The sequence below is a fragment of the Takifugu flavidus genome, chromosome 3 (assembly GCF_003711565.1).
Source record: "Takifugu flavidus isolate HTHZ2018 chromosome 3, ASM371156v2, whole genome shotgun sequence".
In the NCBI taxonomy this organism is placed as follows: Eukaryota; Metazoa; Chordata; class Actinopteri; order Tetraodontiformes; family Tetraodontidae; genus Takifugu; species Takifugu flavidus.
Window position 1 is genome coordinate 4,566,776 of NC_079522.1, and position 27,271 is coordinate 4,594,046.

Consider the following 27,271-nt stretch of genomic DNA (forward strand, 5'->3'; position numbering starts at 1 on the left):
CCGCGGAAGGACGGGGAGCCACTGAAATAGCTCCCTCTGTTTCCGTCCCTTCTCCGTGCGCTTTTAAACACGTCCTGTTTGTTGTTCTCGACGTCAGGCGAGATACGGATCGTGTTTGGAGCGGGCCAAGAACGCGCCACAATGACAGAAGTTGAGTCACGAGATGACGCGCGGCCCCGGAATACAATTAGGTAGTCGAGAACGGCACAAAGAACGGCAGGCGGACAGAATTAAGTCGTATTAGTCCATCTGTCATTTACGGGTTGTCGGACTCGGGAGAGCATCTTTTTCTGTGTTGGTGATTTGGTATGGTGAGCCTCTCCATATGCACCCCACTCCCCAGATCCCCCAGTCACGCATGAAATACCGGACTCTGGCTTCCCAACAGCCTTTTATAATGGCTTCAGTCCTTCTATGTGCAGGCTTCATGCTAATTGCCAAACGGGAAGCTATGAGTGTCGGCTAAACTTTATCTTTATTCGTACAGCGCCTGTTACAATCAAAATTGTCTTTACAGAATTCCATAGCTCGACACCCAACAAGCAACGGGGCCTTAGCAAACGTTGAGGAGCAAAACTGTTGACAAAGTAAATCATTTGTCCTCTACCAGCGGAGCTGTTGTTTATTTGCCGCGAGCGAGCGAGCGAGCGAGCTAGCGATATGGCGTGGCTGCTGGAGTCAACGTTATTCCCAGCAAATTCCGCTGGACTTATTGGGGTCAGTTTAGAACAATCCTGGCACCTTTCAGGCTGGAATTTGAAAGGCTCTTGGCCAGTCACTGATGTGTGTGGCTTAGGAGTGTAATGCATGTCCAAAAACAAGAATGCTTTTCCACTCAAGAGTCTGGAACGCATTGTTGGAAACACGAACGCCCGCTCGTCTGATTTACGCCATGTGTGACTTATCATTTGAATCCCAAGACTCCGTCATGACATCATAGCTTTCAGCAAACGTTTCAACTCATTTCCAGTAACACTCAAGTGTGAAGACATATCTCTTGTGCACACTTGATGCTGCTCCAGCATGTGTGTATATTCTGTCACCCTCCCAAATTACACACTACACAGGGAATAAAAATAATCGTAAATTCCAGCCACTTATGTATCATTATTCTTATTAGTGGGTTGTTACGGATCTTTGCACACAGCACATTGATACATATGGCTGTATGTAACACCATCTACTCAGCCGGTGCCAGATCCAGAACGGAATGGGTCTGGTTTATGTCCAAACAAGATTAAACCAGGAGGTGTTGACATAAATAATTTGTGAAATGGGCGTTTCACATGACTCGGTTGCATAAATGATCAGCGATCATCTGCGTTCACAACTCGCGCACGTACACGGTTCACTTTTGGAAGCAGTTTTTTTTTTTTTTTAAAACAGTGAGACCGCACAGATCTGGAATCTTGACACGCGTCGTATTAGCCAAAGCGGATTCTGCATCGTCAAAGTTACCGCTTTGATATCCGCCCATGTTGACTACATCCGTCGCCCTCCTCTCCACGCACTTTCCGCCCAAATCCCATCTTTTTCAGGTCATCTCCATTTTGGCCCCGTCTCCCACCAACAATTCCCTGCCTCCCCTCCCTCCCGCTCTCCGTTCTCTGGAGTAATTGCATTGATAGCGAACAGTGCTGCTAATTAATTATGCAACAGCTGAAAATTGAGGTGAGAGTGAGGGATGATGAGGCTCGTGCCAAGCGGTCTACAGTAGAGAGACGGAGCGCGGAGCACTTTAAGGAAAAGAGCCAGATGGGAAGTAGAACAAAGGGAAAACACGGGGAAATGAGGAAGGGAGGAAGATGAGAGGCGAGGAACGAATCGACTAAGAGGTTACGCTTGTAACGAGAACGTGGAGATCAACAGTGCTGAGGGGAATCAAGGCTCCCGCACAGGCGGATCAGAGGGATGGACGGGTGCGAGCGCTGACAGGAAACTCAAAAGCTGTGCTTTTTTTGGTCGCGCAGATGTGCCTTTCATGCCTAACATGTGTCCTTGCACTGAAACCAACGGAAAGGTCAAACAAACGCAGCTGGGGAAGAATCTTCGTAGAAAATCCAAAACCTACCCCGAAACTCATGAATTTCCTGTATGTAAAGGCTCCTCTGTTGAGGGGATTTGCAGGGTCGAGGGCCATTTTTCCGAAGCAGGTGGTTGTTCCGAGGTATCGAGGCTACTCATTAATTTGCAGAGCTCCGGTAGCAGAAATTAGCATTTATATTAATTACCTGTTTAACTTAGTTCTGCTCAAACAACAAAACCGGATTTATAATCTACCAAAAAAAAAAAGATTTACCTGAGAAATCTCATCATGACATAGATAGTGAATATCAGAACACACGTGTCTGTGCACTGTTGACTTGTTGGACCAATTAACAGAAATTAAAGGAAAGACTAACTAAAACTCGCAACCACAGAGTTGCCACAGACACCGTGGGGTTATGGGTAATGAAGTCCTTTTCCCAAAAAGATTCAAACATGCATAGACATGATCACAACAGCTTTTACACTTTTTAAAAAACCTCGGCACATTTCCACCTTAATTCAGGAAAACTTTCCCTAGGGGGGGGCTGAGTGATGAGGAATGCTGGTTGGTCTATATAAGTTGGGTTCCCCTGCCATTGGGATTCCATGGAAGTAAATGTGGATGAGGGGCTATTGTTTAGCCACGGTTGTTCCATAATCTGCTTGACATATGTCTGATTATCAACAGGACGTTAATTAAATCCTCAACACATCCAACTAAAGTCATTCGTGGGACCATTTTGTCAGCGGTGGCTCAGGAAATATCCAGCTGTAATTCTGTTTCAAACTTTCCATAACTTCCTATTATTTAACAAGTGAGTTAGTGTCAGTCAAAACTCAATTAAATTCTGTCAATGATGAAATTCTAAACAACATCGACATAAAAACAAGCTGATTTGAGCTTTCTGCAGCTTTTTCAGTTCAGTTTTTTATTATTAGGCCGATATAATAAAAAAAAAAATAATAATGTGGGTTGTTTTTATATGAACGCACCAGAAATCCAAATCTCCCCTTTGGCCTTTTACTTTGGTTCACTTTACTCGACGCACATCCTCCTCCTCGCCTCCTTCTTCTCCGACTGTCTTCTCCATCTTTGCCGCCCTCTCAGCTGAAGTGCTGGCTCGACTAATTAAAAGCCTTAATCAGGGTTCATAATTAGGTCTAATCAGCAGCTTGTACATCATTTCCTTGCATTCCTCCCGCGCTGGTGGCGAGCACCGAGACGCTTATGAAATCATTTTGGCAACTCGGCGCGACCGAATTCGGCTTCGGTGAAAGGGAATAAGAGAGGAACGTGATTAAGAACAGGCGACTGATTAGCCCCCCCCCCTTCTCCGTCTCTTTCTTGCTGATTCCATACTTCAGATTTATTCTTTTCCAGTTCATCCTCATTTGGGCGGCTCTTGTGTGTGTGTGTGTGGGGGGGGTGGGGGTAATAAAACAGACAGACCGCCTCCCAGACCTTCAAGTGCGGCTGCATCCACCTGTTCACCCCACGGCTGTGGACGCGGCGCTGAGCCAGGTTCTTTACCGCCTTGGGTCCACCCGAGCCGTCGGCTGTCAGGATTACCGCCCGACACAATGCAACCCGGGCGCCGAAAATAATTACACCGTTCATTATTCAAAAGGCCTGGGCAGAGATAAGACGGTTTATTACAACACTTCCACGCTCCTCTCACTGCGACCAAGTCAGAATGTGCTCTCCCCGGTCAAGAATCTACCATTTTGGGGAGGGGGGGATCTCGGCGACGCTGGCAGAGTCTCGGGGAAGCAGAATGTTTCACTTGTGCCTCCGCTTCATACGGAAGTTTAAGGGAGGGGAAATGAATGGAAATGGAAACTGTGGCGGCTAGAAACTGATTTTCCCTGTAGAACTCACGCTAAGCTAACTGACACACAAACAAACACACACTGGGGGGGGGGGGCAGGTACATGCAAGTCCGCGGCGCGCACCTGTAATCACAATTATGCCGCCATTTTGTTCTTTGTGAGCCACCGTGAAATTCATCAAAAATGATTGCTTGTATTGTTCTCTGCAAGCTTTTAGAGGTTATAATGGAGCGGTTACCTAGACAACAGCAAATGTTGCCCAGTTGCGCAATGGGGAGAAGGTTCCATAGGGCAGAGGAAAAGTAGAACTGATGTCAGATTTGAAAAGGTTGTTTTAGTTTCACAGGGTTTCCAACAATGTCTCGCAAGGTGGTTTCAAGGGTTGGTTCACACACACAAAAATAGACATTTTACAAGGAAAGTGAGGACATTTTGGAGAAATAAGGAACATTTGTGGTTTTTGAGGTTGAGGTTGGATTTAGGTTAAGATGAAGGGGGGGTTTAAGGGGTGGGGAGTGGATCATAGTCCTCAGAAAGCTAATCTAAAGATGCATCTATAAGCATGTCTGTGCTTCCTGTGGCACGTACAGGCGCACGTTTGTACTACCAACTTTGTAAGGACTGTCAGTGACATCATGCATTCCCACAGCCCTTTGCACTAACATCGCAGCTATGTGTAGCATATACATGAGCAAAAACACGCCAATGTTTGGGCTTTTCTATCTTTGTGAGGACTTTCAATGACGTCATGCATTCCCCAGCCCCGTACCCCGACTCTAACCCCCGACCTTCATGTTGCATATACACGAACCACAGAATTTAGTACTTGATGAATATTTTATTGCATATATATATTTGAAAGGTCTCTTTAAGGTACGTTTGGCGTCCTATTTTTGTGAACACACACAGAGGAAGGCGAAGAAAAACAACAGCTGTGTTTTGCAACGCTCACAAAAGCCAAGGGAAGAGTGCGGAAGAACAAACGCGATAGCATCAGTTATCTGCTGAACGCCAGCGTTACACCGCTCACGCCGCTGATTGCCAACCAGCTAGCTTTAGCCTGGAAAAACCGCCACCCAGGGAATGTATGGAGACGGTTCAACGAGGTCAGAGCCATCCCGGCAGCAGAAGGTTACCACAACATGCGACCATGTGAACGAAAACGCTCACTCCTCGCTCCCTTTGTCCGCCCGGCGCGCTAATGCCCCTTTGATGGATGGAAGGAGCCACGCAGTCCAAACAGGCATTCTTGAAGGTCTTTTAGAGTTCGTGCTACAAGCAGACTCTCAGATAAGTTCTGGGTGCGGTAAAAATCACGGGGGGTAGTCGAGGTGTAAGTAAAGATTCATTATTATTCAGCTGCGTGTGAATTTAATGACTACTCCTCCACCCGGACAGGGATATGAGACACCCTCAGAGTGCAGGTCTGTGAAGCACCTCTGCTCAGGGACTCGGTCTGGTTCCGTCCCTGCTCATGGAGATAATTAGCAATTGATGTGACCTTTATATCTGCGCAGGCAGATATCTAGCCAGCCACTTTTTGGTTAACCACCGCTTATGCCTAATTAGGGTCACGAGGGAGCCGGAGCCGATCCCAGCAGTCACCTGACAGCTATGACCAGTGTAGTGTTGTGAAAGAACCGGGAGCCGCTGCCAGTTTCCGACCCAAAAGGAATCTCTCAGGGACTTTTGGGCCATATGTGGCTTTCATGTTGCACTGATCCTGACAAGTAAGGACACAAATGCAACTTTTAAGGTTAGGGCCAAAGATATTCCTCACCATTCCGACGACCGCGTGGCTCTTTGGCGACTTGGTGTGAGGTCGGGCTCCATACGGGGGTCCACTTTTTGGACGGTTGTCTGAGCAGCAGACTGGACAGGACGCCCTCGCTTTAGTGGGAACGCTTGAAATCCTCTCTGAAATGAATATCATTTTGGTGAAAGCAAATAAAATAATCCATGGTCTCATTTCTCCCCCCGACTGCTCTGGACACTTCAGCTAAATGTCATTAAATGTCTTTGTTATTTAATTGCTGTCTTTCTACTTCTTCAGAGAAAGCAGCGGGCCAGAGTGGGGCTACGGACTAAAGGTCAGAACCGGCTGATTGAACTGCAAATGGAGGGCCGGGCGCGCACGTGGGCTCGGGCACCGACGGATCCATAAAGATCCTTTGAAGTTTGAAGCCTGCGTTGATCTGAAAGAACCATCTGGTCACGTGAGCCGCGGAGGCAAATGTCACTCTCAAAAATCTGGCGACGGGTGAGCGGTCGTCGTCTGGCATCGACGGGAGGTTGTCACCACTTGACCTTTGACATTTGGGGCAGCGGCGATCAGAAAGGTGAGTGCGTGCAGGACAGCTTTGGGGCGCGGGGCTGCGTTAGCGTTCGTGCTGCAGCTATACCTTAAGCTAACAACCTCCAGATTTTAGGAGGACATCCACACACCCGAGCAGCTCCTCTTACCCCATTTTTTAAAAACTTGTTCCCAGTCCTCCGGCTCACACACCTCATCTTTCATTCCTGCGCCATGACTCATCTCCTCCGTTGCTAACTCAATGTATGTTCACGTGTGTTACCATAGCACCGTAGCCCTCCCGCCCCCACTGGCGGTAGGTCACAGCCGCCACTTGGAAGAATGATTAATAAAGCAGCGTCCATTGAGGTCTCAGTTATTCAGATCCCTCACGTTGACCCCGCGCCCTCTCTGCCCCCCTTTCCCACATTATCCCAGTTTCCTCCATCCATCAGCGCGCCCGGCCCAACCGTTTTCCCATCAGGCCGAGCAGCAGCCTGGCCGACTGGCTGCCTTACTCCATCTCACCCCTGCCTGCCTTCAGGTTTTCCACCCGTTCCTCCTCCGTCTATTCATCCCGCCGACACCCACAAGATGACGAGCAACCCCGCAGCCATCATCTATCAGTCAGTCAGAACGGCGCACACACAATACCTCCCTGTGTACGCTCCTTTGGATACGGGAACCCAAATGACAGCTTGGTCCCCGGGGGACAGGCTGAACTTCTCTGCATGTGTGTGTGTGTGTGTGTGTGTGTGTGTGTGTGTGAATTCCTCCTCGAGGATCTCTATAGAATGTCTGTGAAAATGCAGCTACCTCTATAAATATGTATATATGCAATGGCGAGGCTGTGAATAAAACATAGGTAAGGGTAGCTCTAATATGCTCTTCCTGGACGCTCGTCTCTCAGGATGTCCCCCGACTGTGATTGGGAGCGCCGCACGATTTCCTCTTCAGATATCTGGGCATTCTGCGCTAATGCTAAAGTGAGCGTGTTAATATTCTTCTTCAGGGCTGCTTTAGGAGGGGAAAAAAGAGCGATTCTGTCTGTTCTGGGAAGACTGGCAGACGTGTCTGGCCGTGATTAAAACAGACAGTGATTGTGATAAGAGTTGGACTATAATTACAGGGGCAGTCATTCTTTTTGGATTAAAACTTTAAAAGTTTGCAGAGGACATTTGCATTTTAAGAGGCCGGTGTCATTTTGGGATGCTTGTAAACATCCCGTTGCGTGTGCGACCCATTTCCCCCTACATGATAAAAAAAATTGGATTAGCATATGAGCTTTAACTTGAATATTGAGGTAAACAAAAGCTGTTTTAATATCACAGTGATAGCTCTTTTTTTTTCAAATTCTGCTGGGCGCTATTATGGTAAAAATAATATTTGTGGAAGATTGTGCTGGTGGTAGCCTCTAGTTGATGCTAGTCTCAGTGACGTCCTACATTAATCAATACACCTCATAATAACAACAATCACCTTAATCTAGGCTTGTGGAGCAACGCTTAACTTCCGCACCATTTAAAATCAATACGCTCGTATTTAGTAGGAAACTAAGACCACCGATACTGTCAAAACTCCAGTTTAAGAGATTGATCAACCATAATTCTGTCAGTAGTCAAAAGTGCGTTCTGTGAGTTTAATGTCCAAAAAACAGCATTTTCATTTCAAGTAAACCAAGAATTTGTTTTTGAGAATGTGCAACAGCAAATCAATTAGACATGCTGGCGCAGCTGTGACAGACGTCAAATACTAACAAAATAAAGTGACAAGAGCATTAAAAATGAAATGCTCGCGCCCACCAACACGGCCTCCTGAAAACAAATCATCCTCCTATTTCAGGAAGACTTCAATGGCTCCGCTGTAGGTGTGCTGCTCTTCTGTGGACAGGGAGGCTAATGCTGAGAGCCGCGCTTGTTTCTGGCACAGGTTTTAATACAGCGATAGCTGTTGCTAGCTAACAGGCCTCTGGGGTTAGTGCGCATGAGTGCTTATCCAATCACGGGTGTGTGCATGTTGCGCTCAGCGTAAGACCTAGCCGGCCATGGCGCCGCAGACAACTGTTGCTTCAGAAGGGCTCAGGCAGATTTTACAGAACCTGACAACACAAGCTAGCTGGAAAATGACTGGATCGAAAATTCAATGCTGGAAACAGGCCAACCAAGTGGATATAATAGGACACGAAGAGAACAGACTGTGGGGGATCATTTTAGTGACAAATGTACAAAAAAAATGAAAAAAAACAACCTCTTCTGAGTCTGTTTGGGCCAGCGGAGGTCCTGGCGACCCACCTCTGGGGGAGGACCCGACCCACATGAGGGAGGAACAAGTGGGGAAGAGCTAAAAATAAAAGCTTCCTTTAAAACCAAAGCAACGGCTAAGGGAACAGTTATTCCCCATGTTGTGTGAAGCTTTTTGGAAGGTGTTTACTGTCTTGTTGACACGTACACCTGTAAACATGGAACCCTAAAACGTCACACCAACTGGAATGATGCGTTTCTTCCAGAATGGATCTAAAGTCCTTTACTGGCCACTTTATTTAACAAGTCGCACTTATCTCTTAACAAAGTAGCCACGGAAACTCATTAAGTCTTGACCCATGGACAGTCGATATGTCCATGTCTCCCTGGGACCTGGAGAGAAATCATCAATAGCTCTTTGAAAATAAAGGATCTCAACTCGATGCATTTATCTCAAATGTGACCTTATCCAGCGCTCTGGGTGCAACACTTCATTCTGTCGTGGGAAAAATAAAATTATTCTTAATTTGACGCGATCAAGAAGAGCCAGGCTTTGCTACATTGTTTTTTTTTGGGGGGGGGGGCTTTAGAGTGCGTGTTTTCTTTAAGAGAAATGAGTTTGCGGAGTGATTGCTCGGTGATCTGTCTTGATCACCGGCATCTTAATTCATCTCTGGCGCTGCTGAAAAGCATATTTTTTTGTAAATTCATTAAAATAACCTTCCCCTAAAAGTGAAAAAAGCCAAGTCATCATCCATCACCGGCCTGACGGGTGTGTTATTTCAGATCGAGTGTAAAACCCCCAAAACTGGGGGTCACTCGAGCATTTGTGTGTGGTTTACACAAATGGGGCCGGGGGGGCGGGGGGCTCCCAGGTCGGCCAAGAGAGACAGTGTAATGAATTGTCGGGGTTTGTTGCACTTTCCGAAATCCCGCTAATGCTTCCCGCTGTAGCCGTTTTCCCAGAATGCCTCCCTCCTTCCTCCTTTGTCCTCCTCGGTCTCTGTCCCAGCCGATCAGACATGACAGCACCAGCTGGCTCCTGGCGGACTCGCCGCCGGAGGACGGAAGTCGCGCGTGTCTGCGTGTGCGGCTAAGGCCGTTAGCGCGGCGGCTAGCTTTCGCGCGCGTCGGTTCGAACGCCGCGTGAGTCACAGGTGCGTGGCAGCGACTCGGGGCAGCGTAAAGAGCAATATTAAATTCCTGCGGAGCGGAGCAGCTGTGTACTCGTGTGGGCGCTTGGCATTTTCCTCCCCGGCTGAGTCACTGCGCACTTTAAAAGGCTCTTATTTGCCTGGTTGCGTGGATGCTTGCCTCCAGAATGTGCACCCTTTTCTTTCGTAGCTCTTTTGGGTAATTTATGGAAAGGTAATGAAAAAAAGAAGAGGGAGACGTTTGTGTAACGCACGCCAGCCTGTCGTGGCAGCTCGGTCCTCTTTACAGGGTGGCAGGAAACATTTACAGCTTAGTGGGAACGCTGGAGATGAACAGCAGATGTGCCTGTGATTTTGGCACTGTTCGACACACTCAACCCCCCCCCCACGCCGCCGCCACCCGACCCTGCTTCCGCCCCCACCACATCGATTAAAGACACATATTCCCTTCTTCCCATCTGTCCAGCCATGCCTCCTGTTGCCTCATAAATGTTCGCCCTACATTCAGAGGGAGAGGATGAAACATCCCGGTTAGAGGACACCCCCCCCCCCCCATCCCCAATAAAACCTCTACCCAAATATTTTTAGATCACTGCAGGTGGTTTCTCTAAATAAACTGTTCCCGCAGCAAATAAAACTTCATTTTAGAACTATTAAATACAGTTTAACCATAATTTAACATACAGAAATCAATAGAACTCCCTTTAATTCATGCGTGAGAGTGTAATTTCATCATTATGGAAGCTCCCTTTGCTACATCAGATTTCTTAATGGCCTCCTTGCAATGCTAATGGTCGGCGCCGACGTCCCATAATGACGTGCAAGGTCAACCAGTCAAATCCCAGCCTCCTGCTCAGCAGTGAGCTCTATCTCCGGCTCCAGTCGCTGCCCTCAATCCATTTTGGTCACTTTCTTGGGAGCCACGGCGGGTAAAGAGGGAAAATTGTATCAAACACAAGGACGAAAGTCACGAAAGTAAAAAAAAAAAGAAAAGAAAAACCCCACCGCACGCAGACGCACCGCGACGCACTCATGTGACATGATTGAGTGAGCTGTGGATGTTAGAGGTCATGTTTTAGCCACCTCTGCTGTCACTGAGGAGAAAAAAGACACGTTTGCTCGGTTCGCTCTCTATAAACACGTTTGCTTTTCCCAGTGAGGTTTTCACGATCATTGTGACCAGAAAAAGTCCCCATTTTTACTAAAATATAAAAATACCCCCCCACACTACACAAATTACAAATGTAATAGCATTAGCAAACTTGTTTTTTCAGTGTTACTTGTTGCTAAAAGAGTCACATTGGCGTATTATTAGCTCCAACTCTGTCTGTGGCTAATGCCTTTGTATATATGCTAGCTATAGTTTTACAGCTCGTCCAGACAGCCTAAAAAAACCAACTACAACAACAAATGAACTTGATATAAACCAACAGGACCCTCCCCCGGGCCTCTCCAGCATCTGACCCAGCTCCGTACCAGCTGAAACTGGGCCAGAGCCGATGACAGACAGGCGCACCAGAGTCGAGGCGAACAGGAGCTCGCATGTTTCAGGCTGTTTGTTCTGTACGGACGCCAAAGTCTGGCAGACACTGACGAATGGGGAGAAATTTGGACGTCATCGGAGCGAGGGGGACGAAGCCCGGGAGCTTTGGAGGGAGGGAGAGGCTGATTGAAGGAAGACAAGAGGACAGAAAGTGAGAAAGATGAGGTTGGAGCTGAAAGGGGAGCACTTGAGTTTTCCATGGATCATCCACTATTGGTTGGTTGCTGATAAGGTCCTGTTTTAGAAGTTTCTCCTCTTTTAGACTTCCATCGCTGTAAAAAGCATAAAATGGTGAGAAAATGAACATATTTCATGAAAAGTGGAGCTTCTGACCTGTACAAAAGTAAGTGTTTATTACAGGTTCACAAGGTTGCAGAGTGAGGAAGCACGAAAAGAACCATCTCATCCTGAGAAAATCAAATGGGAAAAAAGGGGAATTATATGAAATGGAGTGATGAGTGTGTGAAACAGACTGTGACTGGAGCGCTCCAGGCCAGGCGGCGGCGACCACAGCCGCCTCCTTTGTGCTGCGGTGATTCTGTTGCTGAGCCCTTGAGCCGCGGGGTCTAACCCCAGCCAAGAGCGACGGCTAACGCTCGGATAAATGGACAATCCGAGGGGGAAACATGACATCAGTCGCTTAAGACGACGACCTCTGGAGCTGTGAAGGAGGTGGTGGTCTGTGGTCGGAGGGCAGCCCGGTCCCAGGGTGCTCCACCGTCCTCTCCTCTGGGAGTCCGGGCCCCAACGCGTCGCCGTTCATTACCGGCAAGACCGGCCACGATTCGGCCAGGACGTGTCGCCGGGGGCGGGGGGGGGGCTCCTCCGGCGAGGGGTTGACACCTCGCTGGTGATGTGCTTCTTCTCATCGTGCGCTCAGGAGGGAGTCGGCCCACCTGCAATTGGCCCGACGTGACCCGACCTGCCGATGGGAAGACGACTCTTCGGCGCCGGGAATAATTCACTCCAACGCGTTGTATTTCTGAGAACTTGCTGAAACCGTCGGCAAGGAAAAGGTGTTTCTCTGAACAAGACGCAGCCGGAGTGGCGGCGCGTTGAGTGCTCAGGGTGCATTTTCGCCGCTGCTGCGAAGGCGTTTCAGATAGTGCTGCTGATGGTTATCTTTCGGGGAGAGCTCTATTGATTTAGCTGTGGTAAATAATTGGTTGGGTCTACAAGCTGTCATGTTTGGCCTGATTGCTGAGCATTGGTGGTCCAGAGCTGTTATCTCCCTCCATATCCTTCTCTGATCCTTCTTTAGCCTTCTTAGCCTATCGCTACATTTATCGATTAGAATCTTATATGACCATTTTCTATCCTTCGGTTTGGCCAATAATCCTTGTCCCAGAGCCACAAGTTACAAGTTATCTGCTCGGTTCGCCTTGCCCCGGTGTGTGTGTGTGTGTGTGTGTGTGTGTGTGTGTGTGTGTGTGTGTGTGTGCGTGGGGGGGTGTTTTAGGCAGGAGAAAATAGAACAAGGACATTTGGAGGGGTCAGACATAATACAAGTTTGCGTGGTTCTGCCCTACTTTTATAGCAACGTGTCCATGTGGCCTATTTTTTTTATTTTTTTCATGCGATTCATCGCATGTCGGGAGTGAAATAAGCAGTTGGCGTCTTTGCCTGAAGATTGCTGCCTTGTTTCTGTAATCCACCAGGCGAGGGAGGCAAGGTCAGACAGCCAGGCATGATTATAATCCTCAACTAGAGGGGGTCAGATCCCTTTCCTTGTTCAGGAGTCATTAAAAAAAACCCGGACATGTTGCAAAAATCACAACTGAGTCTCATTGTAAAGGTGCCACCTAAGGCCATTAGACAACAACAACAAAAAAGCGGATGAGAGGAGACTGTTGGAGGCAACCTATAAATTTAATTTCCTTCTTAAAGGCAACATTAAACACCATAACTAATGTTAAAACACTCATCCATGCTGGCAGGTTTAATAAAAACCCATGACTAAAAAGAAACAAAACTCCTCGGCTGGATTTCCTCGGGCTAAAGCTCATCTTCCTGCTGGCTCCGTGTCCTAATCCCGTCCGCTGGGAGGGCTGCATGTCGGATTTGGTTGAGGCCTTCAGTCTGCATGCTGCAGCCTCTCAGGGTCGCCGAGCGCGGGGTCGATGAGAAGACCATTAGCGCCCCCTCACGAAAGGCTCGGGGAACTACAACTCCCCGACAGCTATCCGCGAACAACAGACCCGATTATCCAAAAACCCCACAAAAGCCTTCTTTTCAGGCTGTGGAGAATCATTTAAGCGACTGACTTTTTTTCCCCTTTTCTTAAACAAATGGCAGAACAATTCCTACAATCCCACACACAGAATAAGAGACTATAGGCTCCACGGTGTTTGCTTAGTATTCCTCGGTGCCCTTGAGCAAAGCAGCGAAGCACCTTAGCCTGACACCTCTCCCAAGATGATTATTTAGTGTGTTTTCATGTAAAGTGCACGTATATTGCGTGCTATAGCCACAACATAAGTGATTCCCCTCCGAGGTTTAAATTGTTTTCCCCTATTTTCTTCTTCTCTGCTTTCTTCGCCATAGTCTATATTTTCTTCTGTTTTCTTCGCTATATTCTGTTTTCTTCTTCTCTGCTTTCTTCGCTATATTCTTTATTTTTTTCTTCTCTATACTTGCTACAAATGTGCTACCGACTGTGTTTATTACAAAAACGCGTCACTCATTTTGTCCATTGATTTGTTATTACACATTTAATGAGATTATGAATGATTTAAAGTCCATTTAGTTGAGTTATTGCGCACTTTCCTCCCCCGTCTGTGATGTGGCCGCAGACGTACATGGAAGTTTCGGGAAAAGTGTCCCGGGAAACGCTGAACTTCCTCTGACAACTGCCACGTCTGAACCCCGGCTCAGCCCCACTTCCTCCGGAGAACACTGCCGACGGGACAGAGCGGGGGACGGAGACCAACCCAGGCAAGTTCACGGTGAAATTGAACCGAAAAACGCTGGTCTATCGTTGAGGATTAGCGCGGTGGAGACTCGCGGCGTCACCGGGCTGACTTCAACTAGTTTTGTCGGTGCATCGTCGGAAGCGCTTTATTTCCCCGACGGAAAATATCTCCTTGTTCCCCCCCTTAACTTCATCAGAGTTAATTGTTGCTCTCGGTTTTCCTGCGCAGCTGGCGAGATAATAACCGTGCTGACAAGTGGGGAGGAATTTGCAGAATCAAGTTTAGTGTTGCGGCGCTGCAGGAGCAGGAACCCTTCGGCACTGTTGATATTACTTTACCCGAAAACACGCTGCAAAACAGCGTGGGCACGCACACGCACTGTTCCGAGGCTCTCTGCCTATTAAGTTGAGCTTAATCCAGGAATACGTTTCTGCAGCCCCCACCCTCCATCGTTAACACGCAGCGCCCTCGGTCAAATGCTTTAGCCTGTTATATAGGGTTATAATGGACATGAAATCCAATTTAGGATCAAAGCAGCGTCATGTGCTGTCTTGGTGACGCGTATCAAGGCAAAACATGGCAGTTTGCGCCACTGTTGCAGCTGTGACACGACCACAATGAGGTCTGCAAGCTTTAGCATTAGCCAAACTAGCAGGAAACCACTCCAGCATTCTGTGACATCGTCTTTTTCATTTCTGTTGCCTTCCTCCAGAGCTGCCATGCTGCCCAGGCTTCCTGTTTACATCCTCCTCTTTCTGCCTCTCGCCCCGGTGCAAAGAAGCACTGCCGATTCATCCGAGAAGAGTTCTGCCTCTTCACCACACCTGCCGCCTCCTCCTCTGGGTGACCCCAGCTGGGCCCTGGGTCTGCGCCTGTACCAGGCCCTGCGTTCCGACTCCCGCTCAGCGAACACCCTCTTCTCCCCTCTACTAGCGGCCTCCTCACTGGGAGCGCTGGGCGGAGGATCGGCGGGCGCCAGCGCCAGCCAGTTCCAAGACCTCCTCAAGGCTTCATCCTCCGCCAAAGCCGGAGCGGAGCTGCTCTCCGAGTCGCTGAAGAGCCTCGGCAAATCCAATGGCACCAGTTTCCACGCGCACGCGTCCACTGCTCTCTTTTCCAAAGAGGCTCCTCAGGTCAGCCAGGCATTTGTGAAGGACAGCCAAGCGAGGTTTGGATTGCAGCATCAGCCGCTGGGAAAAGGAGATTCAAAGGCTGACCTAAAACGTCTCCGTAGCTGGGCTAAAGCGGCCCTGGGTGGCCTGGACGCGGCTCCTTTAGCAGCCGAAATCCAGGCCAAGGCTGGGTCCCTGATCCTCGCCAACGCTTTCAGCTTCAAAGGTGAGTAAAACGCGGAACGATGAGGCCTAAAGTGACGAGTAAACATGCAATTATTTATTCAATGCGTTAATAAAGATCTGAAATGAGGCAACGCCGTTGCCAACTTATTTCATTAGCGAGCGACCTCGCGGCGTAATGAGCTGCCTAGCGACGCATACCGGAGCAGCGGAATAATGTCGAACGAGCCGGCGTATCACGTAATCTCAGGGTCGTTGGATATCGACGTGAATCGAGGGTTTGGATTATTAGTGCGCTCCATCGCGCGGCCCGTCCTCGCCGCCTCCGTGCCCGTTTGCCCATTACACCACGCGTGCAGTGGACCCCTGCTGGGACACAGCACATAAAGGATGATCCTGGGAGCGGGTCCATCTTCCATCGGTGGGGGCGAGGCGTCATCTTGAATAATTAAGTAACAAGTGTCCAGGCTCTTGTCCCTCAGCGTCGTGCCTAACATCTGTGCTTGGAGAGCAGACGCAGCTTGGCTCAGCGCTGCTCTCTGCCACGCCGGTGGAAGCGAGTCAGTTCGGAGCCCCATCTGTGACGGAACCGTCCAAAAACCCGTCCAGTCATTCCTCCTGTGAAGCCGAGCGTTGCTTTTAAACACCGCACTCTTCATATTTAGGCTCTTAAAGGGTGCCGTGTTGTTAAAAGTAGGCGTTAGCTCATCAGGGCCGAGGAGCTTTTGTGGAAGGTAATCGCGGCCATCTCTCTCTCTCCGGTCCCCAGCCCACAATGGTGTCGAAGAAGATGTAAAATCTCCCTTTTGGTTGCAGAAAGGACGGCGCGTAAATACATTTTTATGTTTCCACTTGTGCTTTTTGTCCCTGTTTTTGTGCTTTTTCAATTGTTTATCAGCTGTCTTATCTCCCCTCTTTCTCCTCCTCCCCACAAGCCTCCCGTTCAGGTCCTTATCTGCCTTCAGCTGCTTCTGTTTCCTCCTGCAGGTATTCTTTTTTTCCTTCGGTGCAAAGCAGGAGAGGCTGCCGAATTGGAAAAAAAACCCCAAAAAAACACCCGGGTTGCCAACGGAGAGGCCGGCTTTTGAGAATAACTTTCCCCGACAGACTATACATTGATAAGCAATTCAATTAATTTTCTTTGTTTGATGTTTTGACTTCATTACCTAATTAGTTTCTCTGTGTACCGACCCTCATCGTTGGCTTCATTAATTTTGCGGGAAAAGTATACAAATGAGATTATAGCGCAGATGCGACGCTCAAATTAGATCAGGGAAAATTGGATTTCTTTAGTTTTGATTCATAATTCAAACCCGGTCAGTACGTTGGGTCTTGTTTTTGTGCTCTCGGTGCTTCCAAGGTCAGTGCTTTGGCTTCAGAAGGAGGAGGCTCTCTTTGTTTGCTTCCCTGTCCTCTTTTGTTTATTGTGTCATTAGCTGTTTGGTTCATTATTGAAGGGGGAAATTATTAAAGATCCTTCTTTCTTCGGGCACTCAAAGAAAAGGGGGAGGTCGGGGCAATTAGCGGCGAAAGCAGCTCGTGGTGGAGACAATGACAGAACATGTGGCGCTGAGAGCCATTTCTGGGTGGGAGAGGAGACAAAGAGACGTGATGGAAAGGCAGAAAGGGGAGCAACAAGCTGGGAGAGAGAGGGAGGGCCGGCCTGTGGAGAGACCCGAAGATTGACAGACACAGCAGAGGGAAGTGAAGCCCACCTCAGGAGCTCCAGTCCACACCACTTCATGAATTCAGCCTTTGTTGCCCGTTTTCCACAAACAAACTCTGGAACTAGACGAGAAAAAGTGGGATCGTGAGGAGCAGATCAGACGGGGAAGCCAGTCAGAGCGAAAGGCGTCCTGAATATTTAACCTTTTGATAATAGCTCCAGCTAATAACGGTAGTCAGCCGGGGAGAGGAAGTCCCTCAGCCTTATTGATTCTCCTGCACTTGAATTTACAGGCTGCATCGATGTGTCTCGGGCTGATTAGATTCCTTTCTCAGTCTGTTGGCGTTTTAAACAGGACACCAGATTTGAAAAGCTCTCTTTTCGTCAGCGTCGGAGAGCCGTCATCAGGTTTGACCTGTGCTCAGCAGGCACGCGAGCCCCCTAACTCCAGGGTGGCTTCGCTCTATCACTCATCGGCTAATGTCTTAACAAGGCTTGGATGAATTTGCGGTGGAATTTCCAGATCCAGCCACCCGCCCGGCTCTTTCTTATAAAGCCTGACATCTGTTGGAAGCATCAGGACAGCGGATTCCTGAGGCTTCCGCGCAGTTTTCGCCGCTTCCTGGCTTTATTGTTTCTGACTCGACGTGTAAACGACCGCACAGCGTGCCGCGAAATCTGGCACGTAGATTCATGACGGGATAATTGCTGATAGCCGAGGGTCCCGCAGGTACTTTTATCACGTCAAAATCTGAGACGATCTTCTTCTTACTGGCTCAAAACCCGGGGAAAAAACCCCTCAATGCTAATTACCGCTAACAAGCTAAACTGGGGTGTTGACTTGAATGTGTGCTCCTCTTCAAAAGTTGAAGAATATTTAGCATTAGCTTCTTGAAAGTGGAGGCTGAAGACGCCTCAGACAGGTCAAAGGTCAAAAGAAACAATGAAACTGTCCCATTAGTCTCCCTTCACCTCTTTGTCTCCCTTTTCTGACATTCTTTGGGGGTCAAAAACAGCAACCATGCTAGTCTTCGTCACAGATTTCCTCCAGTTGAAGTATTTTACGCCGCCGCCAAGCCCATGAAAGGGCAAACGAAACGTTTAATTTGGCCTTCCTGCACCTGAGCATCGTGTCATGATTGCGGTGATCTTTTCAGACGATTAATCAATGATGAAAGTAATTATTAGCCGCCGCCCTTAGCGAACCCTGGCGACAAGCACAAAGAATGTAATAAAGCCGGGGCAATAATGTGATGACCCCACCCTCTGCCCGCGTCCCCCCGCCTGACTGAAGCCTTCAACTAACCTCAGCGTGCTCCTCGTACCTGCGTATGCTCAATTTGGCCCCATTTATTGATGATTCAAGGAAAATGGGAGTCATTAACCCAGTGTCCACGTTTCACCTCTGTCCATCATTTGGTGCTTTGCTCCATCCCAGTGTTTTGCTACTCTAAAGAACCCCCCCCCCCTTTGTTCGGCTCCAGGTCTGTGGGAGAGGAGTTCGGCGAGGGGAGCTCTGATCTCCGCACCTTCTTGGGGAAGAAATACACCAAAATAATGATGATGCACCGAGCAGGTAAGGTGGGGGGAAACAACAGCACATAAACGCAGCACAACGGCGTTTTAGCTCTTTGAACATCTGTAGGTCCAATCTGCTCCCCTCCCATTTATCATTCTGTACTTTGTGATTAATTTAACACTCTCTCCATATTTTATGGGGCATCCTGGAACCTCAACAAGATACAATGGATTTCTGCTCAGACAGTAAAATGCATTCCGCTAAATATTTTACCATGTCATTTCCGATTCACAAATAAGAATATTCCCTGCGCTTCACAGGTTGCTTTCACATTATTTGGGATTTTAGGCACATATTTAAGTCTGGGGGAACATCCCATCTCTCACACGGGCAGAACTGGAACACATTCTCCTGCTTTTCTTCTGCCTTTGAGGTTTGTACCGTTTCCACGAAGACATCCAGAACATGGTGCAGGTCCTGGAAGCCCCTCTGTGGGGAGGCAAGGCCAGCATGGTGCTCCTGCTGCCGTTCCACGTGGAGGATCTGGCCAGGTTGGACAAGCTCCTGACCGTCCAGCTGGTGTCCAAGTGGCTGGAGAAGAGCAGCATGTCCAGCATAAGCATCTCCTTACCTAAAGCCAACATCAGCAGCGCCCTCAGCCTGCAGGTGGGTGCCGAAGCCTCTGAGATTTATTCAGTTAGGTGTTTCTGAAAGGTGAGTGCTGTATAATGGATTTAAATGGGGGGGGTTATTGTGAAGTATTCAGGAAGTTTATGGTAAGAACACAGCAGAAGGTTAATAAAGAATGATTTAATGTGTAGCATGAAGGACAAACTCAACGTTCCTGACGTTAGAGTTGAATCAATAACAAAGCCATAAGGAGATTAGCTTATTGGGATGAGATCAAATTGGTCGTCATTATTTATAGACCAAAACTAATAACAGTTGAAAATAAAAGGCCTTTTTAGTTGTGTTTTGTGGCATGAATCATGCATTTGCCTGCACGTCTGCTCTGAAATGTTGTCTGCTCCTTTTTCCCTCTTTTGATTAGACTAAAATGCTCGTGGGATCACAGGCCGTCTTTAAAATATCCTTGGATAAGTGCATTCCTTAACTTCTCGAGGGTTTTTTTTAAATATTTGAATCAGTTTTGTACAAAACACATGTATAAACACAGTTGGATAATTGTTTCTCTTTCACTGACGTCCAGCAGACATACGTCTTTGTTCTCTCCACGGGCTTTTTCATATCTGCGAGAAAGTCATTCATCACTCCGATTGTTTCTTTGTCTTTTTAAATGGCGTTCTTTGTTTTATCTGCGTCTCTTTCTCCTTTGTTCCGTGCTCTGGGCTGCCTCCTCTTCCTCACTTTTCATTTTGCTCCTGTTGTTTTGTGTCTCGTTATGAAAGTTATTCTTCCTCGTCCTCCATCTGTCGTGCACGATGTTGCTGTGCCCCTTTTCTCCAGCAATCTGGTGAAGCTGGTTCCCCCAACCTGCAGTCAGTACCCCTCCAACGTTGAGGCGTCTGGCCTCCAGCTGTACAGCGCATTAGGCTAAAGGTCTTCAACCAGCGGCCTCACCTTGACTGCTAGCATGCTAACAGCAGCCTGATGTGTGTGTCCTGCGGGCTCTCTGTGGGGTTCAGCACCTTCCGTCAGGGTTACCTTTGTCGGAGCACGCAGGTCGTGTCACAGCACAGCTGCTAGCCTCCATTTCTTCTAACATCTGCTAACATCAGGGGAGCAACAACAAAGAGGCAGACACGGTAGCACCTGATGCTAGGGCGCGCGCACGGAGGCTGGTGGCCAAAATACATTTATCATGCTGGGTAGAGTGATAATTACCAGCCAGCGGGGTCTGTGGCCGGCTCGCTGTGGCCTCATACACTGGAGCACGTTTAAGTGGATCCCTTTGCTGTTCTTCTTTAGCATTTTAGCTCTTGTGACCCTACAGATACGTGAACAGACAGCATGGCGTCAGAGACGTAGGTGCCAGGGATGCAGCTGTTGTGGTTAAACGACCAGGACCATACAAGCGGGAAGGGGGGGGGGAGTTTAGCTGAACCTGACAGATACAGATGACACGCTGTAAAAAACCCATTTCCCAGCGTCTTGGCACCCCGGCTGTGATCACAGACCATATTGTCTTAATGGTAACCCCTTAACCTCCTCGCTGACTGATGATCTCCAAAGCTGCCTGGTCCTAGTCGCACCAATGTCTCCAAAGAGCCGCGCTGCCATGCTTCCCTCTCCGAGTCGTGCCCTGCTGAGCAAGGCTCTGACGTTACATTGTCAGGACACTCTGGGGGGGTCATAACGCGCAGCTACAACCCCCGACACAGTTTACCAGGGGAAGAAGAGAGACGCGCTGCTTTTTTCTGATTATATAAGCTAGCTGTGGACGAGCACTTAAAAGTTTTAACCTCTTGTTTTCTTCATGACTTGTCCCTTTGAGTTTGCTCTCTGAAGAAAAAGGAAGTGCATTTGAGAAATGATTACAGAGCTCTGAGCAAACCCACTGCTGACTCATTTTGACTGTCCGTCAAACCCTTCTGTCCACGGCTTCATTTTTCCATTCGGGTCAGTCCAATAATTGCTCATCCTTGCGCATTAAAACTGTTTACTGTCATCTCGTATGTCAGTCTGCAGAATGTCTGTGCTCGTGTGTGTGTGTGTGTGTGTGTGGTGTGTGTGTGTGTGTGAGCCAAAAACCCAGCTTTGTCACGTTCAGGCACCCGTTTATTCTCTATCAGTTCCAGGGATCTAGTTCCTTTTTGTCGGCGTTCACTCAGCATCACCTTGGCTCCGCTGACCTAAATAGGAGTGACGTTCAGCAGCCAAGTGAAGAGGAGAGGTGGAGGAGAATGTGTGTGTGTGTGCGTGTGTGTGTGTGGGGGAGTCAGCGATGCCTTGGGGACAAGGTGGGAAGCGTCACGGGGAGCTATAAATAGTCGCTGAACTCTGGCTTTTTCCCTTCCTTCACATTTCCCTATTTGTGGCGTCCTCGTCCGGTAAAGGACAGCGACTGTAGTCAGACATGCAGAAGCATGGCCCCGGGGTCACAGGAGAAGCCGACCCCAGGGGGCGCTAGCCTGGCCACACGCTCGCTCACAATAATGGCTTTAGCCCGAGCTCCATCCCAGCTCTACCTCCAGTCTGTGAGTAAGACGCATGGACGTGCACAGGAGAGCTCACTCAGTCACAGCTAATGAGGTCAAAAGGTCATCAAATATTTACAAGAGCGCACTCGGCAGTATACGGCACCCGGGGACGGCGGTTTTAACACAGCCTCGCTCAAAATGGATTTCTCACATGTGTTTTGTAGCATTTAGTTGAGTATCTTGTAAAAGATAAAGCTGCGGCTCCTTTTTCTCCCGTTTCATTTGTGTGGAGCTCGCCCCAGGGACTCAACGGCGACGCGTGTGAATGAGAAGCAGGGGCGTATTGACCACGAGGAGCAGGTAAAAGCTCACGTAAATAAGATCCCGAGAGCCGTTCCCCTGATGGGACTCAATGGAAGGATGGAGTGGCTTTGAAGCCTGGAGAGCGGACTGAAAGAGAGGGTTGCATCAAATGAAATGAAGCCAGATCACAGCCACATGCAGCGCACTTGAAACCACCCACGCAGGACGATAAAGGCGGCATTGAACTTAGCAGAACCCAGCCTGTAAAGAGCCGCTAAAAGTGCTAACAGCTTAGCAGAAACATTTGGCAGATCTCAGTGGGGAGCCGAAGGGGAACGGAGTGTAGACCTATCCATGGGATCCCATTAGATCCAGCCTGTTTCTGTCCGACATGGACAGACGGGATCCATTTACACATCAGCAGTTTGCAGAATGTTTGTTTGTTTGTTTCATCTGTTTGTGCCCAGAAAATGTTATTGCCAGGAATCTTTACCTGGGTAATAAAAGTTCTGGAAACTCGGTGTTTTACCTGCGTACTTGCTCTGTTTTACCTGCGTACTTGCCCTGTTTTACCTGCGTACTTGCTCTCTTTTACCTGCGTACTTGCTCTGTTTTACCTGCGTACTTGCTCTGTTTTACCTGCGTACTTGCTCTCTTTTACCTTCGTACTTGCCCTGTTTTACCTTCATACTTGCCCTGTTTTACCTTCGTACTTGCCCTGTTTTACCTGCGTACTTACTCTCTTTTACCTTCGTACTTGCTCTCTTTTACCTGCGTACTTGCTCTCTTTTACCTGCGTACTTGCTCTCTTTTACCTGCGTACTTGCTCTCTTTTACCTGCGTACTTGCTCTGTTTTACCTGCGTACTTGCTCTGTTTTACCTTCGTACTTGCTCTCTTTTACCTGCGTACTTGCTCTCTTTTACCTGCGTACTTGCTCTGTTTTACCTGCGTACTTGCTCTGTTTTACCTTCGTACTTGCTCTCTTTTACCTGCGTACTTACTCTCTTTTACCTGCGTACTTGCCTGTTTTACCTGCGTACTTGCTCTGTTTTACCTGTGTACTTGCTCTCTTTTACCTTCGTACTTGCTCTGTTTTACCTGCGTACTTGCTCTGTTTTACCTGCGTACTTGCTCTCTTTTACCTGTGTACTTGCTCTCTTTTACCTTCGTACTTGCTCTGTTTTACCTGCGTACTTGCTCTGTTTTACCTGCGTACTTGCTTTGTTTTACCTGCGTACTTGCTCTGTTTTACCTGCGTACTTGCCACATTTTCCAACTCCTGGGATATATTTCACGGGCAGCCAATCAGGATACAGTTTCAATGAACGCAAATGTGTTTAATCTTCCTGTTAAAGGGTTGTGTAATGACCGCCAGGCGACGTTTTTGTTCTTCCCGCTGTTTCCAAACGCGGCCGAGGTGCAAACGCGTGCCTTGTAACGGCAGTAAGCGTCTAAAAGGATGAGTGAATCATCACATATTTGGTGAATAGTGCTTTTAAATGGCATCAAGGCTTTTAGTGTAAACAGGCTTTTAGCTACCCCAGATTGAGTGCTGTCCCCCCGTTTCTCTGCCTTTTTCTTCCCAAACTAAGCACCGCGCTCATTCTTTGTGATTGATGTCTGTTTCGGGGGGGTTTTTTGGGGAGGGGGGGTAAACTCGCCGGTTACTTTAGAGAGAAAAGAATCTCCTTAATAGCGCGACTGCTGGGGGAAATTTGTCTTTCCTGCATTGCATTTTTAAATAAGCGCATCACAGATCTAAAAGTGATTCCTAATGCAATTGAAAGTTCCCTATTCTGCCTGCACAGCCGGTGCAATATTAGATTCCATCATGTGAAGCGGCTGCACGCGCTCCCCTTTGACTGGCGAGATAAAAAACATCTGGACGGGGCAGGAGTCACGGTGGGCAGCCGACGTCCAAATAGTTTCCAGTTTTAATCCCTGCAGCCGACATAAAAGCAACTTAACTTGTTTTCCCATCAGCTCCCTGCTTATTTAGCCCCCTCTGACACATACGATCAGCACCAACGACCCCCCCCCCCCCCCCAGATTTAGCCATAACGTGCCCACCACCACTGGAAACCCCTCCCAACTCCGTGGGCTCACCCGTCATGCTGAAGTAGCGCGATGCGTAAGGCTTGCTAGCCGGGGCTTCACGCCGAGCTCAGGCCGACCACGCAGAACCCACCAGCTGATGCCGCCTGTGGCTGCCGCTCGCACACGGGAGGACGGCCGCTTCCATCTGGGAGGTATCAGCCCTCTTCCCGGCGCCTTTCCATCTAGCATTCACGCGGCGCCTCGGAGATAAAGGGCAGCCAAAGAGCACCTCCCAGAGGTTTATCTCCACATATAATGCATTACCACACGGCCGCGGTGCTCGGAGAATCCAAAGGCTCCGCTCTCCTCTCTCCTCCCGTGACAATAACCTTCTCAAAGAAGAGCTGTGGAGATGCACCTGCGCCTCCGGTGGCCACGGAAGCTGGTTCCTGAGAGGCCTGCGTGAGTTCAGAGCACAGGAGCCCGCGCACATCTGTCTCGGATCATCCAGATCATCCGAGGAGTCCACGGAGGAGACGTGCGCCCGGGTGAGGCGGCCTGTCTGAGCAGAGAAGGATGAGGGAAGGTGGGGGGGGGGGGGGGGATTCAGAGCGATGGCAGAGCCAGACAGTGATGTAGCGGTCGCCAGTGGAGGAATAATAGATGAGGACAATAGCGGCGCATCAGGGCGGGAGGCAGCGTGGGAGACACGGAGGACGGGAGGCGTCTGCCCAGGGCGGGGTCCAGGTTAGCGTAGCACGGCGCGCTCGCCTGCGCCACACGTGCAAAAGGGTCGCCCCCCGACGCGGCTTTAGGAGCTGGATGGAGCCGAACACGCCGTAGCCGCAGATGTTTCCAGGAACGCTTCCAACATGCTCGTTCCCGCCGCCGAACACAAGGTTCACCCGCCGCCGCCGCTCCCCGACTCCTTACTTCTGCCAGCCACGGCCCGATGCACACCCGCGCTCTCGCCCGGCCCCCTGAGAAGCCTGTCACCGCCAGTGGCCCCCCCCCAGTGGAGGATAAACTACCTGTCAACACCGCGGCTTTCCAAGGAATTCATATCACAGGGAAGACGAAGGTGCCGAGGTCACGGGGCTTCACGCTTAAATTATTCATCGTCCGCTTCCTCCTTTCATCCCCTCCCTGACCGTCGCCCACTTTGTTCTGCCAACCTGCAACAAGGGCAGCTGTCAGCCTCCATCCCAGCTCCGGCTCTGGCCCAGATTGTAAATAAGCGTGATGAAAACCTCCACAGAACGCCGGCCGATCGACAGTTTGGGACGGCGTGTTTATGTTTACAAAGGTGCGGTGGGAGGGAGGGAGGCATCGTATTTCAGATGCTAAAACTGCTCATCATTGGGTTCTCTCCCCCTCTCTCCTCCTCCCTCTCTCCCCCTCTCTCCCTCTCTCTCTCACACACTTTCTCTTCCTCCCTCCTCTCTCTCACACACTCTCTCCCTCCCTCTCTCTCTCCTCTCAACCACACCTCTCTCCCTCATCTCCTTCTCTCTCCCCTCCCTGTCCCCTCCCTCCCCTCCTCCTCCTTCCCTCCCTCCTCCCTCCCTCCTCTCTCTCCCTCTCTCCTCTCCTCCTCTCTCCCTCCCTCTCCCTCTCCTCCTCTCCTCTCTCTCCCTCCCTCTCCTCCCTCCTCCCTCTCCCTCCCTCTCCCTCCCTCTCTCTCCTCTTCCTCTCCCTCCCTCTCCCTCTCTCCCTTCCCCTCTCTCCCTCTCTCTCACACACACTCTCTCTCCTCCTCTCTCTCTCTCTACACACACACACCCTCTCTCCCTCCCTCCCTCATTCTCCCTCTCTCACACACACTCTCTCTCCCTCTCTCTCTCCCTCTCTTAGTCCTGGCAGCCGCGAGATGCAGGACTAAGTTGCAATGATTCTCCCGCCTCATTTTGAGAGAAACAATCCCTACTTTTCTTTACCTTTCATGTAAAATAGCAACGTAGCATGAGAGCTAGCAGCTTTATATTGTTATAAATGATTCCAAGTGTTTCTTTGCTCCCCTGCTATAAATGGTAAACAAGCTAACATTGCTGTTCGCCTGCTAGCAATCAAGTTTCCTCTTTGTGTGCATTGTAGGAGCCGCTGTCTGCTCTGGGCTTGGTTGATGCCTGGGACCAGAAGGTGGCGGATTTCTCAGGAGTATCCGGGAAGGCCAAGGGGAAACTCCACCTCAGCGCCGTCCTCCAGTGGACCTCCCTGGAGCTAGCTGCTCAGGCCGGACCCGGAGAGGACCAGCTGGAGGAGGAGGAGATTGAAAAGCCCAAGATGTTTTACGCCGATCACCCGTTCGTCTTCTTGGTCCGTGACAACGCCACCGGCGCTCTGCTGCTGATGGGCGCTCTGGACCACGTGGAGGGAGAGGCCGTCCACGACGAACTCTAACACCTTCCTCAACTCCTGAGACGCTTCCTCTCACCAAGGCTACGCTATCGTTAACGTCAAGACGTCGTCATTCTCTGGCACGCGATCCCATCAGGCTCCGGCTGACCACAGTCTCCCGCTGGCTAACGCCAACGCTGAAATACACAGTCGCACACACCTGCTGACCCTTACTCGGAATAGAAAAATAAAAAGGCTGAAATATTTGACTGGAGTCGACAAATTCAGGCCAAACCTGGAGAGATTTGGAGCGCTCACATAGACAGACAGACGAAGCTGTAGTCAGATTAGCTACACCAACACGCTGTCAACACAAACAGCAGCAAAGAACATCAGCCTCGCTCTAACACTTGAGTCCTGTGGGTGGGTGGGGGGGTGGGTGGGTGTTCTCCAGGTGACCGACAGATCAAGGGTGCCCACGAGGCAGCTTTTTGGCGTTGGCAGGGTCCCCTGGGCCGTATCTGTGGAAGACTGATGGATCAGCCAAGTGCTTATTGATGAGCCAGCTTTATGCTAATGGCTGTAATGACTCACAACGCTTGTCAACAACACAGAGAGGACGGGGGAACCTTTTAATCCCTTAATACCAGCCGGGATCGATGACACCGGCACGCCACTGGGAACAAATGCGACTGACACGGCTTGACTTAAAAGTGCCAACTTAATATTTAAGGTGATTACGACTATTCAAAGAGCTATTGATTTTTTTTTTTCCCAGAGCACAGAAGTGAATCATGGACGAATGCCACGTATCTTATTGTGCTTTTTTAAATGTAGTTAGTGTTTGTATCTGTCCAACATTTGCTCACAGTATTTATATAATACTGCATTTATATAATAAAGTAGATTTAAAGGCCTGACCTCGCGTTTCTTCACTCACGAGCGAGTGTTTTAAAGTGCAAATGTTCATTCATGATTCTCGTCGACAAGCATTTTTGAATATTTGATGGG

At 49.2% G+C, this 27,271-nt stretch overlaps 1 protein-coding gene across 1 annotated transcript; it reads left to right on the forward strand.

The window, feature by feature from the left end:
• Positions 1 to 5,911: 5,911 nt before the first annotated feature.
• serpinh2 (serine (or cysteine) peptidase inhibitor, clade H, member 2) lies at positions 5,912 to 27,177 on the forward strand. Its single transcript, XM_057028606.1, is given in 7 exon segments — positions 5,912 to 6,197; positions 13,881 to 14,022; positions 14,713 to 15,338; positions 15,685 to 15,701; positions 18,459 to 18,537; positions 18,914 to 19,146; positions 26,018 to 27,177. Coding segments are annotated over 7 exon segments (1,509 nt in total). The 5' UTR covers positions 5,912 to 6,091; the 3' UTR covers positions 26,324 to 27,177.
• The last annotated feature ends 94 nt before the right edge of the window (positions 27,178 to 27,271 follow it).